Source organism: Nuphar pumila, chromosome 11 (assembly GCF_984573655.1).
Source record: "Nuphar pumila chromosome 11, dmNupPumi1.hap1.1, whole genome shotgun sequence".
NCBI lineage: Eukaryota > Viridiplantae > Streptophyta > Magnoliopsida > Nymphaeales > Nymphaeaceae > Nuphar > Nuphar pumila.
Genome location: NC_143259.1, coordinates 101,815,901 through 101,833,027, shown reverse-complemented (window position 1 = coordinate 101,833,027; position 17,127 = coordinate 101,815,901). Strand labels below are relative to the sequence as shown.

At 42.5% G+C, this 17,127-nt stretch overlaps 1 protein-coding gene across 1 annotated transcript; it reads right to left on the bottom strand.

Annotated features, from left to right (window-relative positions):
• Positions 1-13,114: 13,114 nt before the first annotated feature.
• LOC149822627 (protein G1-like1) lies at positions 13,115-14,503 on the bottom strand. Its single transcript, XM_089981176.1, has one exon. The coding sequence runs from the start codon at positions 14,156-14,158 to the stop codon at positions 13,445-13,447; it is 714 nt and encodes a 237-aa protein (XP_089837302.1). The 5' UTR covers positions 14,159-14,503; the 3' UTR covers positions 13,115-13,444.
• Between the last annotated feature and the right edge of the window lie 2,624 nt (positions 14,504-17,127).

Here is a 17,127-nt window from a genome sequence, read left to right as displayed (position 1 = left end):
GTCCATAGAACAACGACCTTCATGTTGAAATTTTGTTTTTTGTGGGCATCATACGTGGTAACACCGTCATCCCACAGTACTTTTAATTCATCAATCAATGGCCTTAGATATACATCAAGATTTTGGCCAGGTGAGGTCAGACCAGGGATCAACAGAGACAAGAAAAGATTTGGACGTTTCATACACAAGCTTGGTGGAAGGTTGTATGGAGTTACAAATACTGGCCAGCATGAGTATGGAGTTGATCTACCCCCAAATGGATTAAATCCATCTGTACATAGACCGAGTCTAACATTTCACACTTCCATTGCAAAGTTCTGATGAGTACGATCAAAGTGCTTCCAAGCTTCAACGTCAACAGGATGCGTGATCTTGTTTTCATCGTGTCGAACTTTATTTGCATGCCATCTCATGTGTTTAGCTGTCCTTGAAGACATATACAATCGCTGCAATCTAGGAGTGATAGGAAAGTAGCGGAGCGACTTGTATGAAACTTCCTTTGATCTCGTGCTACCATTGCCTCTTGTCTTTGGCTTGAACCGAGGATGCCCACATGACGGGCATGATATGTCGTTTTCCTGCTCCTTGAAATACAACATGCAGTGATTTGGACAAACATCAATCTTTTTGTAACCCATACCTAGAGCGTTGACCATAACTTTCGCACGATAGAAATTTTGTGGCAATTTCTCATCTTTAGGCAACATACTCTTCACAATCATGCACAAACGGTCAAAACATGATTGACTCAAATTATACTCGGACTTCAAATTCATTAGTTGAAGAACTGCAGACAAGATAGTGTGACTCTCACAACCATTCCAAAGTGGCTCATCAGCATCTCTAAGTAAATCATAAAATCTACTAGCTGCATCGTTTGGTGATTCTTCATCTATGACAGTTCTTACATCACTAGAACTCATAGCAGAACTCAGTTCTGTTCCTGCGGCATCAAATATCAAATTCGTATATGGATTATCGTGCACCACATTCACCCGTGCATCAAAATCGTTTCTAAATTCTTCTCCATGAAACATCCAGTTCTGATAATCACTCACAAAACCCTTCCTGTATAGGTGATGTCTAACGCCATGAGGTTCTACAAATCGATTATTCTTACAAATTTTGCAGGGACACCTAATCCGACCTGTGGGATCTACTGTACTGACACTTGCCGTTGCAAATTCAATAAAACTGTCAACACCATCCATATATTCATGCGATAACTCATTGTCCACTATCCTACGGTACATCCATTCACGGTTTGCAGTCATTCTGTCGTATGATGTTAGGAATAGTATCCTAACGAATTAAAAAAAAAAAAATAATCAGAATGCTACGATGAAGAAAATATCAAATTTATCATGCAATATACTATGTCAAACAATAACAAGAATTCTGATGCATGCATTGATAACTTAATATTTTCATGTGCAAACTATTAATGACACGATATAATCATTTGAAGCATGCTTTTATTATAAAATTTCACATGGAAGTCAAAATCAAATTGAAAGTAACTACATGCAAGCATGGATACAATTACATCAAACATTGCAATACATCATAATCATTCATATCAAACAAATGGCAAACATGTACCTGCAGCAAACACACTTCAATATCTCACTAACTACTACCATGTTTAGCATGGACTCCGTACTCAAAAAATAAGAACACTTCCATATTCCTACATTAAAATCATGCTCAGCATGATCTCCGAACTCCAACAAAGCAACCCTAAATATCAACAACTAAGTGAGTGTGTGAACAATAAAGTGTTACATCTAATAAATTAAATAACATGTGATACGCTTGCATCACTTACTCACCATAGGTATTTACCCGATTTGCATTGTTTTTGTCATTTACTTACCACAGGTGGCTGAGCACGAGTTGGTTCCGTTGAACAATCTGCACAAAAAAATACAGTTTTAAAAAAAACTTGCCACAAAAATAAAGGAAGTTGTTCCGGCAAAGGGTCGACTCCCCTGCTGTTCCGGTAGAGGGTCGACCCCCTTACGGAACATAGGGGGTTAACTGACCCCCAGCCTTTCCGCCAGTGAGTCGACCCCCTGCCGGGGTCGACCTGCCGGAAAGGCAGGGGGGTCGACCCCCTGCCGGAAACGCAAGGGGTTAACCCCCTGCCTGTTCCGGCATGGGGTTAACCCCCTGTCGGAAAGACAGGGGGTCGACCCCCCATGCCGGAAACGCAAGGGTTAAACCCCTGAGTTTCCGGCACGGAAGAGGGTTAAACCCCCTGCCTTTATGGCAGGGGGTTTAACCCCTGCTGGAAATGCAGGGGTTAAACCACCTGCATTTCAGGCAGGGGGTCGACCCCCCCTGCCGGAAACGCAAGGGGTTAAACCCCCTGCCGTGCCGTAAAGGAAGGGGGTTAAACCCCCTGCCGTAAAGGCAGGGGGGTTTAAAGCCCCTGCTGTGCTGTCATCCCTTTACGGCAACGGCACAGCAGGGGGTTTAACCCCCTGCCTTTCTGGCAGGGGGTCAACCCCCCCTGCCGGGGTCGACCTGCTGGAAACGCAGGGGTTAACCCACCTGCGTTTCCGGCAGGGGGTCGACCTCCCCAGCCGGAAACGCAAACCCTCTGCGTTTCCGGCAGGGAAGGGGGTTAAACCCCCTGCCGTAAAGGCACGGGGGGTCGACCCCCTGCCGGAAAGGCAGGGGGTTTAAACCCCTTGCCGTGCCGTCATCCCTTTACGGCACGGCAAAGGGTCGACCCCCCTGCCTTTCCGACATGGCAGGGGGTCGACCCCCCTGCCTTTCCGGCACGACAGGGGGTCAACCCCCCATGCCGGAAAGCACGACAGGGGGTTAAACCTTCTGCCTTTCCGGCAGGGGGTCGACCCCCCATGCCGGAAAGGCAGGCGGTTTATCCCCTTCTTGAAACGAGTAGGGCGGGCGAACCTGTCTCCAGCGAGGCGACGGTCGGTCGGTCGGCGGGGCGACGACTCGGGCAAAACGCGGGGCGGCAGGCGACGGAGCGGCGGAAGGCGTCGGGCTGCGTTGGGAAGGCGGGAGAGAGGAAACAGGAAAAGAGGGAAAATGGTTCTGATCAGATTTACGCGAAAATTAGCGACGGATGGGTGACAGAATTATTCCGTCGCTAAGCCGACACAAATATATATAACTCCTTAGCGACGGAATATGTTTGTCGCTCACGGCGTCGCTAAGTAGCGACGGAAAAATACCGTCGCCCCATCCGTCGCTAACCGCAGCATGTTGTTGCGACAAAACTGGTCCGTCGCTAAGCCGTCGCTACTTAGCGACGGCGTAGCGACGGACCATTTTCCATCGCTACATCTGCGAATATCACGAAACGTAGCGACGGTCGCTAAGCCGTCGCTAATTGGCGACAGAAAAATGCCGTTGCTACTATCCGTCGCTAATTAGCAATTTTCTTGTAGTGGACTACAATGCGTGACACAGGGATATCAACTCCCTTAAGCACCAACTTGCAGTTTTTCAATGATCCAAATTATTCTTCATATGGGGGATGCCTTCTTGTGTATTACCCCCAAAGTGGTCCTTCAAAGCGTCTTCTTGAGCACTCGTACTCACATGGGCACCTTTGGCACAATGCTGCAACTCCCGTCCCAAAGCCAACATGTTGTAACTCTCTCTTAGAATCAGCAAAACATTTTCGCAAAACAAGAGGACCAACCAGAAGACTGTCGACCTCCTTGAGTCTCTGCCTATTCTAGAACGTCCTTGAGAAAACATTTTCATGGACTTTATTGTTAGTCTGCCAAAGGTAAATGACTTCAGCTCCATTCTGGTGGTGGTGGATCATTTCTCTAAGTACGCCATTTTCATCGTAGCTTCGAAGGAGTGCCCTGCAGAGAAGACTGCAGAGTTGTTCGTCAAGCATGTTGTGAAGCACTAGGGTGTACCAAGAAGCATTGTGAGTAATCGCGATGCTCGCTTTACAAAAAAATTCTGGCATGAAGTGTTTCGGCTGCACGGCTCTGATATGCTATTTTCAACAAGTTTTTACCTACAGACAGATGGGCAAACAGTGCGTATCAACAAACTGTTGGAGCAGTACCTCAGGCACTTTGTTAGTGTCAATCAGAAAAACTGGGTGAAGCTCCTAGACGTGGCCCAATTCTGCTACAATCTTCAAAAGAGTGAGTCTTTAGGCCATAACCCGTTCGAAATAGTCATGGGGCAGCAACCGCTGACTCTGCATTTTCTAGTCACACATGAGAAGTGAAGGTCATCCTTTGCCTATCAGTTTGTTCGAGACTGGCATAACCAGTCCGAGCTGACAAAGGCATTTCTTCACAAGGCGACTAAGAGGATGAAAAAGTGGGTGGACAAGCATCATCGACCTGCTGAGTTCTATGTTGGAGACCAAGTATTGGTGAAGCTTTATCCTGATCGCATAGGCATCTTTCGTGGACGATATCGCAGACTGATCAGGAAGTATGAGGGACCATTCACCATCACCAAGAGAGTAGGCTGGACCTGCCCTTGGACTTCAAGGTGGACCCGATGTTTCACGTGTGTAACCTAAAATCGTTCTATGCAGACGAGGGGGATCCAGAACGTAGTATGCCACAACGTGCTTCTATCCTACAGAGGGCCCCGACAACACAACGGGCCGAGAAGCTTCTCAGCAAGATCCTTCATCATAAGGTCAACTACTTGAGAGAAACGAAAAAGTATTTTATGCAGTGGGAGGAGACAACGGAACCGACGTGGGAGCCAATATTATGGATGAAGAGCCGCTATCCAAATAAAATCAGGGCTTACCAAGAAACAGATGGCGCTGCAGGCGACACATGATTTGAAGGGAGAAGCATGCTCCCTTGTGACCTACTTTGTACAGTTGTGTCTAGAGTCTGTTTTGCTTTGGTTGAGTCACTTATAACTTTCTTTGAGCCACCCTTGCACTTTGGTTTAGGTTGATCAATAACCTCAAGGGTTAGCCCGTAGATCTGAACTCTAATGAGCCTGCAGGCAAAAATAGTGAATGAATGTAAAATGCGTTGAGTTTTTTTTGTTCACCCTCGTTGTGATTACCTTCAAGTGATTGCAATTTCTCCCTCTCTTCTCTTTCACTCTCTTGTACTCTCTATACTGAAAGCTTCTGCAGCGACAAGCGAGCGACTGGAAAGGCTTGCGACAGTAAGGAAAGACTGTCGCGCTCCACTGGCCTGTTGAAGAAATAGGCCCGTGATAGTTCCATTCATTGCTCAAATGCTAATGGCATTGGGTTTTTACCTAGTTGAACTTTTCAACCAAATTGTGGACTTTAAAATGAGTCGACCTTCTCTTCTTTGTTCGCAGCCACCCAACAAAGAGTTGGGAATAAGTCCTACAAGCATTCGTTTGCATTCCAATTGTCCTTTCAAAAGAGTGTGGAGGACCCATTTTCTAAGGAAACATACATAGCTTCAATGAGATCATGTGGGCATTTAACCCACCCTTTCCAAGTGCCAGAACCCCCTATCCAGTTTGGTCCTTCAATCCATTATGAGGACTAGCCATTGAGGTTATATTTGTCATTAACAACAACCACAAAGCGAGGTGAACAACCCACCATTTGATTAACAAAGCCCTATTACAACACCCCACCTCCCTGATTCCAATTAGGCCTCCTTCATCCTTGGTACGAATAATGATATCCCAAGAGACTAAGTGTGGCTACTCTTTTTGCGATTTGTCCTAAACTTTCTTTCAATAGTGATCTTGAGTTACATGAAGAGAGACCCAATACTTGAGAGGGATTTCTCCAATATGACAATCAAAGGTAGTTGCAAAATTGGTCAACCCACCTGCCTTGGTAAACATGACAAAGCTCGACTTGGGGCCATTAATTTGTAGGCCTGAGAGTTCTAAAAATAATCACAACAAAACCCACAAATTTGCTATGTTTTGGTCATTTGCCCGACCAAAAATAAGGATGTCCAACAAAACCCATAAGTTGCGATCAGATTGTAAAGCACGGGTACACGAAGCCACCAAAGATCACCTTTTCTATGCTATCCACCATCTCATGAAAGAGTCATTGGCACATAATCTGACACCCTAAATATTCCGAAGCAGGTTATATGTTCTCCCCCCGACCTGGGCATCTTATGTTCGGGGGTCCCAAAAAGCACCACGTATTTAAGTCTGTGCATCTCGTATCCCCATGTTTGTCAGCATTAATTAGCATTGAAGTTTGATGTGATTGCAAAGACTTAAGTACTCTCTCCTCCATTGGTGCAAAAAAAAATGAAGATTCTAGAAAAGGAGTGATTATAAAGACTGAAGTGCCCCGAATATGATTATTTAAGACCCAGTCTCTACACTGCATGATTATTCGAGAAAGAAATCTCGCCTGGAGGAGGCCATGAACATCAACTCTCTCACTCTCTTCCTTCTCTTTCTGCTTCTGTGCACATCCAGCAGAAGATCCTACATTGCTCCATCAAGCACCGAGTGACCTGCACATTGACTGTTGTGGAGCTTGATTCAGAGTTTTTACCCTTACAGAAGGAGGGTTTGAGGGCTCCTCCCAGCGTGGGTAGCATCATTCAACTAAATGAGTTGTGGATCCTGATTCAGAGTTTTTACCCTTACAGAAGAGGGGTCTGGGGGCTTCTCCCAACGTGGGTAGCATCATTCAACTTGAAGAGTTGTGGAGCCTAATTCAGAGTTTTTACCCTTACAGAAGGGGGGTCTGAGGGTTCCTCCCAGCGTGGGTAGCATTATTCAACTTGAAGAGTTGTGTAGCCTGATTCAGAGTTTTTACCCTTACAGAAGAAGGGTCTGAGGGCTCCTCCCGGCGTGGGTAGCATCGTTCAACTTGAAGAGTTGTGGAGCCTGATTCAGAGTTTTTACCCTTACAGAAGGGGGGTCTGAGGGCTCCTCCCGACGTGGATAACATCGTTTAACTTGATTCATTGTGGAGCCTGATTTAGAGTTTTTGCCCTTACAAGAGAGGGGTTTGAGGGCTTCTCCCAGCGTGGGTAGCATCGTTCAACTTTGATAAGTTGTGGAGCTTGATTTAGAGTTTTTGGCCTTACAGGAGGGGGGTCCGGCGGCTCCCCCCCCGGTGCGGGTTCCGCTGCGCGGTCAGCGGGCGGGGGGCTCGGGGGGCAGTGACCCCCGGACCAATTTTTTTTGGGGCCTTGTATAATTTTTTTATTTTCTTTTCCACTTTTAACTATCGAAAAAGTGCAATAAAGTGTTTTGTTTAATTGTGTGACTCATGTTTTTTTCGGTTGTTTCTTGCTCGAGGTTTTCGTAACACCCCTTCCTACGATTTTTCTATTTTTCTTTTTTTGTTTCTTTCCCATGATTTTTTCAATTATTCCCCTACAACGATATTTAGTGTTGTCGGGTCTCCAACGAGCCCCACAGTGATTTATAGTGTTGTTCGGTCTTCCAACAACGATTTGTAATATTGTCGGGCCTTTCTACAACGATTTATAGTGTTTTCGGGTCTCCAACGAGCTCCACAATGATTTATGGTGTTGTTGAATCTCACTACAACGATTTGTAGTGTCTTCCGCAAATCACTATAGCGATTTGTAGTGTTATTCAGTAAGAAAATCGCTGTAAATCGCTACCTGAATTATGACCAACTTGTCAGGGCCATATCTCCCTAACCGAAGGTCATATTCCAAATCCGTAAGAAGTGGTGTCTTTGTTATTAAGTCTAGTTTGTTCTTGTAAATTTTCAGTGATTTCTATGGTTATTTCAAGCTCCACAACTCATCAAAGTTGAACGATGCTACCCACGCTGGGAGGAGCCCCCAAACCCCCTTCCTGTAAGGGCAAAAACTCTTTGCTGGAGCAATGTAGGATCGTCTGCTGGATGTGCACAGAAGTAGAAAGAGAAGGGAGAGAGAGTGAGAGGGTTGATGTTCATGGCCTTCTCCAGGGGGAACTCTTTGCCTCCCTTGATTTCTTCTTTAAAGAGAGAGAAAGAGAGAGAGAGAGAGAGAGAGAGAGAGAGAGAGAGAGTTTTACAGTGTTTTACGGAGAAAGAAGAAGAAGAAGATGACGATGAAAAGTTCAAACAGACATTTTTGATAGCTCAGGTTCATTTCGCCGGATGACCATCAGATCGCCGGCTCACCATCGTTTCGCCGGATCACCATCGGATCGTCGGTTAATGTTCATTTCACTGTGTAGACTTTGAAAAGTCAACATCATCCTCAACTTTTTGGATGAAAGACATGTTTGTCCTTTTTTTGAACCATTTATTTTCTTTTTTTGAATGAAGGACATTTTTGTCATTTTTTCAAACCGTCGTTTTATGGCAAGAATAGCAAGAAAGAGTACTTAAGTCTTTGCAACCGAACCAGACTCCAATGCTGAGTGATGTCAACATACACAAGAATACGAGCCCTATATGCTTATATAGGTGGTGCTTTTTGGGGCCCCCGAACACAGACGTGAGATTGAGTGAATCATTGGGGGAGAACATACACCACCCTTTCTAAATATTCCCATTGATGTGTGAACATCGTGAAACATGTTGATGAGCTCTCTAGAAAGAATAAAGCGATCCAAACGCTTCATAATAAGAGGGCATTGCTTGTTAGACCAAGAACAGGGTCCACCTTCCATTAAGATAGCATGGAGGCCATTTGAGAGCAAGATTTCATTGAACTTCCTTGTGAACCACGTGATGGGTATTGGTTGATTAGAATCCTCTGTTGGTAGTGTTGCATTGAAGCTGCCTCTAGAGACCCATGGCAATTTCGACCTGCTGGCCAAGCCTTCCAATTCCCACTAGAAGGACTGCTTCAGGGGACTCGTCACAGGGCCATACACAAAAGAGAGACGAAAGTCTATAGGGCGGCACTGGTCATGGAAGTCAAAGATGATTGAAAAATCACTGTGATCTGCATTTGATTAGCGCTCCACATGACCAGAAGTCCTCCCAAACTCCTCTTAGATGGGATGAAATTGAATCTGAGTTGCGCCAAATCTTCAATTTATGTCTCGCATATGCAAACAATGTCAAACCGCTCCTGTTTGGCGAGAAAGGCTTGCTTCTCAAAACACCCAAGGCCTCATGTATTCCACATTGCAACTTTCATTGAAAAAAAAAATTTCAGACCCCTTTTACACAGTTTCAAACTACAAACTCATTGTACCCAATAATGAAACTCGATCCTGAATATCCTTTGCAATGCTGTTACGTCCGCAAGAGGGCAGCACAACTTTCCAACCAAGTTATTTGCGTTGCTTTTTGGATGAATGGCAGCTTCCTGGCTACGCTTAGCCCGTTGACAACGAAGATCTCTCTCGGTATTGATTTGAAGAAATTTGTAACATCAGTTTGAAGGAGTGCTCCTGCCTGTATACAAGTCGACAGTAGTTCGATAAATCATCAGAGAACTGGGGACTGTGAGAGCAGCGACTTCTAGAGGCGTTTGGACTGATTAGCAAGACGAAGTAGTCCCCAGGAGGACATTGCATCTCGCAATCTTGCCAAGTCGCGTGTGTTTGAACCCCGCGATTTCGATGCCGATATGCCCCAGATCGCGTTCTTGCGCAAGTGCAGTTTTTGGACGTTTTGCTGTAGTTGTCCCAGACTTGGTTCCTTGATGAAGAGGAAGGGGAAGTCGAACGATCTGCCAACCCCGAATGCGTCGAGCACCAGCTGCGGTATGGCACGTAGGAATGCGTTAACATCTATGTATTCCAGTGATTTGTTGTCCAAGCAGTCTTTCAGCACTCTAGCGAGTTTAAGAAAGAAGCACTGGTCGATGATGGACCCATCATTCAGCTTAACTCGAGCGTTCCAGGCCCAGAGACGATCAGCAAGGAATTGTTCCCCATTCTGCTTCCAATGGATGCCACAGAACGATCGATCATGGCAATCTCGTTCCTCCCCTAGTTCACTTACCATCATCTCTCTCTCTTCTCTTTCTCTCCTAACACGTTCTCTCTCTCTCTCTCTCTCTCTCTCTCTCTCTCTCTCTCTCTCTCTCTCTGATCGCACAGAAGAGCACACAGACAATCATCCACTCACATGGCGCTGCACGAGTCTTTAATCAAGATATGCATGATTTTAGTTATGAACATACACAGCGGATTCTACTTTTGATCCATCATATAGACAAGAAAAACTTTGAGAATTCTGCTGTTCGTGAAAAGGTGCAAAAACTGAGATCTACTTGTGATCCATGATGAGGAACAGAGAAATGAATCCATGTTAAAGGGGAAACAGATGTGGCTTTGTTTTCCAAGGCTGTTAACGGAAGCAGACTTCAGAATAACGGGTTCCTAGTTTTTTGAAATCGGATATAATTCAGGCACTATGTAGGAATTCGATTTACTCAATCTACCTTCAACACGGTAAATTTACACATTTTTTTATGCCATTCAAGCAACAGTAAGGCCGGAAACTGCGAAGTTTGGCAAGAACCAACTTTGAACAGTGACAACCTCACAAGTTTTTGGCTCCATGTATATGGTACCAAAACAGTGCCAGGTAAAGTGGGCACTGGGCATCTAAACTTCATTGATCTCTCCCGTCCCAACAAGGAGAAAAGAAATCCTCCATACGGGTTACACGAGTGATTTTGGAGTACCCAAACATATTTAATCATACGAACCCAACCTACCGAATCAACAACACACGGAGAGAGAGAACTCCCGAATACCTTGAGGGATAGTTCTAGTGGTAGGGTCACATGTAGGCGCTTATACCAAAAGGGATGGGAATATCTTTCTTGGCATTTGTGTCCCCTTGAATTTGGAGAAATATGAAACACAAGTATTTATGCAACTACGACAAGATTGATCAATAAGCTAAGCTATGATATTTCAACATTTTCACCATAATTCTTACTCTAAAGATTATATATGTCGAGAGAGAAGCTGCTGCTATCGGTGGTACAGGCTTGATTTGCATAGATCTGATTGACTCAAATATGACATTTTATATTATTTTTTAAATCACCTTTATTTTTATGAATTGTGAGCCCTTGATTTTCATCATATTAGAAATGAAATCTTACTTAAACATGATAAAACCTTCAAATATACTAAATAAATCATGCTAAATACATGACCAATTAGATTTATCATTTGGTGGCTGGATCTATGCAAACAAGTATCATGGAATCATTTGTCTCCCAAACCATCTGGGACTTGCATGGAACTATTAAATACAAATCACCTTCTTTTATTACTCTTTTTAGATTTTTTTCTATACAAGGTTTGTTCAATAGAAAATGAGTTTTGACTCCAGGCAAGGTTTTTAAAGGGTTTCAAAAATTAATTCACAATATACTAAAGTTTCACAATTGAAAAAAACATATTTTTAGATTGCAATAACAGGATCCCGAGGTTTGACCCTTAGCAAGGCGTGGCTCAAGAGAAGTTTAGGACCTAGGCAAGGCCTCCAAATGAGGCGCTAATTTTTTTTCAATGTACATAAAAAAATTATTAGTTATTAAAAGGGGTTGCACTTTTTTTCTTAAATTCTTAATATCCTCAATATTTGCTAATTGGGTCCATATTAAAAGGATTGCACATTGTTTTCTCTAAAATTTGGACGCTCCTTCAAAATAGGATGCCTTGGGCCGGGGCCTCAAATCTCAAAGAGGCCAACCAGCCCTGTCCTTAGCAAACAAACCATGCTCAACACATCTACGTGGTCAAATTGAATTGAAAAAACTTAAACCTATGATTTTCAGTTGGATAGTTTTATGCCTTTTTTTAGAGGAAAGTTCCATTCCTTCAATAACATCCACTATATATATATAAAATCTTTGTGTGTGTGTGGACACTGAAAGAGAGAGTACAAAACGTCATAGATCAGAAATATATCATTTAAAAACAAATCCCACAAGCATCATCGCACTCAATTGGATTGTAGCGCCAACTTGCCAAGCGATAAGAGTAAAAAATAGTTTTGTTGGGGCATGTTCATGTCCCCCAAAGTTCAGTAGGATCGAATATTCAGGACCATGTTGAAGTAGTATGCCTCAAGATAAAGATTGAAGCATCAACTTCTTAGGAAAGGATCCAATGGTGAAAATGACTCGTCGCAACTTTTGTTACTTTGGCACTATCGTGGTATGTAAAAATTCTCAAGTTCCAAAAGAAAAAAGAAACAAAGAATTATGTGTGCTCCAGGCAGTGAATGACAGCTGATTCTTAGAAATTGCACTATTAACAAAAGCGTGAAATAAAAATGGTATAGGCTTTGCTGTTAAAGCTAAAACGTAAGCATAAATATTTAATTAGAGAAAACCCCATACGAATCTGAAACAATAATTACAAGCTACAGATGTATTAATGCGTTCGGCCTAGACATAGCTGCTCTTTCTTCTTTGTTAAAATGTTTTACGACAGCACTAATCGATCTTGGTGACGTTTATTACCTACATCGATGGCCATGTGTTTCATTTTTTCTTGTCGAGAGGTAAAAACTTTCCTTCAAAAATAAGATGGATGGAAAAATCAAGGATAGTGGTTTGAGTGAAGACACAATTGCAAGCCCTTGCACCCTCTTACCAACAACTATGAGGAAGTTCTATATTTTGTATGCCTGAGAATAATATTGTGCAAGAGAGAGAGAGAGAGAGAGAGTTGATCATCTGTCGATCAAAAGCAATCTGGTAGACCCTGGTTGACACCAAATGAATGCAGTGTTTTGTATATAGTCGTCAGAACTTTTTAACTACTCAACGAGAGAGAGAGTCCATAAAAAAATTACTTAACAGGATGCAGTGAGTGCACAGCGCATAAGAACACACACCACCCTCTCATAATTCATGGTAATGTAAACTACGAATGAAACATAATCACCGCTCAACTATGTGTATGTTCGGCCGCGGTGTGTGCTTGTATAAATTAGGGATCAGGTCTCTTTCTCTACTGGAGAACTGGTGTTGCTCGCAGAACATATATGGCCATTAAAAAGTATACAAATGCATTCAACCAAGAGGTGTTAAAAGTTACTTCCATATCAACTATGAGAGAGAGAGAGAGAGAGAGAGAGAGAGAGAGAGAGAGCCACAAATAGTATAGCGCATGCACAACCACCAGAGGTAACAGACCACAACAGTACCCATATCAAAACATATCGAGAGAGAGAGAGAGAGATCCAAAGCTCCAAAAGACAAAGAAAGAGAGAAAATCACAGGGATATTAGTAAGAAACAAGTCTTAAATGGCATCCACGTTTCTTGACAGTACCACAGTGGTGCTGCAATAATCCTACCCGATACACAAACTTCTATAATATACATACTGCTTATACTCACTACTACCGTCTCCTTAAGTCATTACATTACATAAAAAGTCATATATTATCTAATCCTACTAAATTCATTAAAAAAGAAAGAAAGAAAGCAGTGCGCCTTGGACTAAGAGAGATGGGCCATTGATGATACCTTCTGTATTTCACCCATACCTTTAGGTAAGATCCACAACAAAGAGAAAAAACCGATCGAGGCTAGCTAGTTCAGCACTGACAAGGCTCTCATCATAGCACCCCCACCCGAGTTGGAGGCGACCACCATCGTCGAACCCATCATATTGGTCTCCCCCACACTGACCACTGGCGTACCTACCAGTATCTCATGATGGTGATGGAAGCTCTGACTCTGAGGCAAAGCCATTAAAGGCGAAGACGTCGATGAGGAGGAAGAAGAAGACGACGACGATGATGTTGATAGTTGGAGCGGCGATGGCTTCGTTGATGGCTTCCTTTTCTTCTTCTCGTAGGCGATCCCTCTCGCCTTCGCCTGCAGCTCGCGGACCTCGCGCAGGTACAGGCGAACCGCGCGCGCACCGAAGGGGTTGGCCTCGGGCTGACCGCCGTTCTCTTCGAAGGCAGCACGAAGGCGTCCAATCAAAGCGTCGAGGCTGCCCCAGGCTTGGCGGAGAGGGCAGGGGCATGGTGCAGGAGGCATGGGGTGGCCGAAGAAGGGACATATTGGGTTATGCACCTTGGTCTTGCCAAACTGGTCCAAGTACCTCAGGAATTCTAGAACATGAGCACCACTGCACCTTGAGAGGGCTAAGGGAGGCCTGTGGTTCTTGAGGTACTGGCCGAAGGTGTTCCAGTCTCTTCTCTTTTGAGATTCATACCTGCTGGGAGCAGGGGATGAGTCTTTGGCTTTGCCACTGGTTACTACTACAACTCCAACTCCAACTGGTGGATTCTCCATAGTCAGTGATACTTGTTTACTTATCTCACAAAACCTGAAAAATCTGTGAGAGTATTTTATTTGTGCTCTTGGTTTTGGAAGATGGGGTTTCTTCCTTTTGGTGAAAGTGGTGTTCTGGGGCGGATGTTTTGATGAATTGCAGAAGGATTTTGAGATGGGTATTTTGTAACATAAGAGGTTTTGAACAGCAAAAGAGAGAAAAAGAAAGAAAAGGAGGTTATTGTGATCTTTTTCAAAACTCTTACTTGAAATCCATATGTCAAGGCATGCAACTCAAGAGATGGGTGCACGAAGAGAAGTTGGTTGAAGGAGATATTATACGTGTTGAGAGGAATTGGTATGGCAGAAAAGTATGGCGAGATAAAATAAGACTGATGGAGGAAGCGTGTATAAATATAGAAGAGGAGGTGGGGGGGGGGGGGGGGGAGAAGAAAACAAACAAAAAAAAAAAACTGGCGAGAGAGAAAGGACTAGACAGACATGGGTGGCCCACTTTTGACATGTAGCGCGTGGGGTGGGGTGGGAATGGAAGTGACGATTAACTCATAAATGTCATTTCTAAGTTCACCTGCTCTCTCTCTCTCTTCTCTTTTGATGTCTCAAACTTTTTCAAACTATCATAAGGGTGACCATAAATTGTCTGATGCCATATTTCAATTTTGAAACAGTGACGAGATTAATTCCACCCCATGATTGATTGCCCATTTTCTCAGGAGTTTTGTTTTTCTCTCCCTATATAAAAACAAAGTATACAATGAAGAGAATTTAGCAAATGCCAAAGTTAGGTACGGGTACATGTCTCCTCCAACTTGTTGCCTTGAGGAAAACATGAATCCTCAATTGGATAATTATCAGCCTCCCTTTTTAACAAGATGTAAAACATGACTAATGATTTTACAATCATCTAGAACATTGACAAGATCCTTGGAAAAGGGTTAATTTTTTTATCACTATTCCTGTTTATGCAGACTGACTAGAGAAGCTTTAAAAGATTTTCTTTTATAACCATCATTTCAAACTACAAGATAGAGGTAGTTATAACCAATGAGTTTCTAAGTTTCTATGAGAAATTCCAGCTTAATATCTTAACCTAGGAAAGATCTATGATAGTTTTGAATTTATGGTAGCTGATTAAGGATGGATTTTTTGCATTTTGCCATGTTTAGGTTCAAATTGTAGTTATGATAGTTACGTGTGGATCTGGTCATCATGCGTGAAGGTTCTTCTCCTTTGTCTGAAATGGCATGAAATGAATGTGAAGTGTGAAATAAGAAAAGGTGAATTGTATAAATTAGAAAAGAAGAAAAAGATAGTACAAGATCAGACCGTATTTCCATAATAAACACCAACATTTTTTCCTTTGTTTATATCAATGTTGTCAGGTGCTTATCAGCTTGTATCTGCCGATAAGTATGGTATGTGCAGAAAATCCATACGACTTCACCTCTCAATCAGTTATTTTTTAGTAAATATAAAAATACTTAAAATTATTTTTTAATATTATTAAAAATATCATTTTAATAGATTTAACATGTGTCAAGTTCTGATTGAGATGTAATATTTTATAATTATTTTTTTTATCCAATTCAAAACGATTTACTTGAGTATTGGGATCGATCGATTCACCTGAATCTTTGGCCAAACTATACAGGGCCGATATCGATACTAACAACATTGGTTTATATTGATGCTAGGAGTTGGTCCAATCATCCCTAATGATCTGTACCTCATACTTGATTTAGGCGTTGGACTTATCTTGCTGGGTCATACAAGCCCACAAGTTTCATTTAAATGCCGAAATATAAAAACCCAATAAATTGTAGGATCCAAATTGGAGTCCATTATTCAAGATTACCTAACAATTGTGCGTTTCTTTTCAAAAGACAAAAAAAAATGAAAAAAAAAAGCTACAAAGCACTTGATGGGCACTTGCCATTTAGCTTTTATTGAAAACATTTACATCAATTACTCCACCAAGGCCGGTTGATTTGACACCACTTTCTTTTCCACTGGTCTCACATCAGTGGAAAATAACTACCTCTGAATGAGTAATTGGTATAAACTCTCACCAACATGAGGGACAAGTGGGCTTTAATTGTCATCTTTGACGGGGTGCATTTAGATAAGGTAAATTCATGGATGAAAATTTTTACCTTTAGATTCCCTAAACTAGGGTTTGTATGAATTCAGCTATTGGGAGACACTAAAGCTAGGGATGGATCCGGATTGAGATCTGACCAGACCTTTTGTGGTGGTTTTCTTCTATATGAATCAAATATTGGGCCTGGACTTCATTGTGTCAATCCACGTTTCTTTCCAATAGCAACACACTAAAGCTGGTTGAACCTGTTCTGGGCTTTTAGTTTGAAGCAGGTCCTTGTTAGAAGTATAAACAGATCGTTCTATAGGTGGTTTCAGTCTTGCTGCATCCTATCTGATAACATTACCAAGTAAATCTTAGTTTTCACTCTTTTTCATCTGTCAGTTTTTGGAGTCATAGGCATACCCGCTGATGACTGTTGGATCTTTTCTTTCTTTTCCCCAAAGAATGATGACTGTTGGATCTTAGACTGGATGAACGCATAGTTTGGATTTTAGAAAAATCTGGCCGGAAATTGAAGAGCTTTGGATCACACCTACCCCACACTAGTCTTTGTAAAGGTCACTAAAGGGGTTTGCTATCATCGTTGGTAAGGAAACCCTAGTAAAAAAACTTTAATATTTTTAAAATTTTTAATTATTTTTGCACGTTGAGCTTTCGGATGTGATCTACATATTTGGATTATCAGAAATCGGTACTTGAATTATGATGTGTATATATGAATTTATAGAGATTGAAAAATCAATGGCCTGCTATGCACAAAATTTTCATAAAAATTTGATCAAAGAGCTGATTCCTACTATGTTGACCATGTTGTGCACATCCATGAGGTTATAATTGGTCAAAACATCTTGCCACTATGAGATCC

What these genes read in the sequence shown, in the direction of transcription:
- LOC149822627 (XM_089981176.1), bottom strand. Translation starts at nt 14,158, where the DNA reads ATGGAGAATCCACCAGTTGGAGTTGGAGTTGTAGTAGTAACCAGTGGC.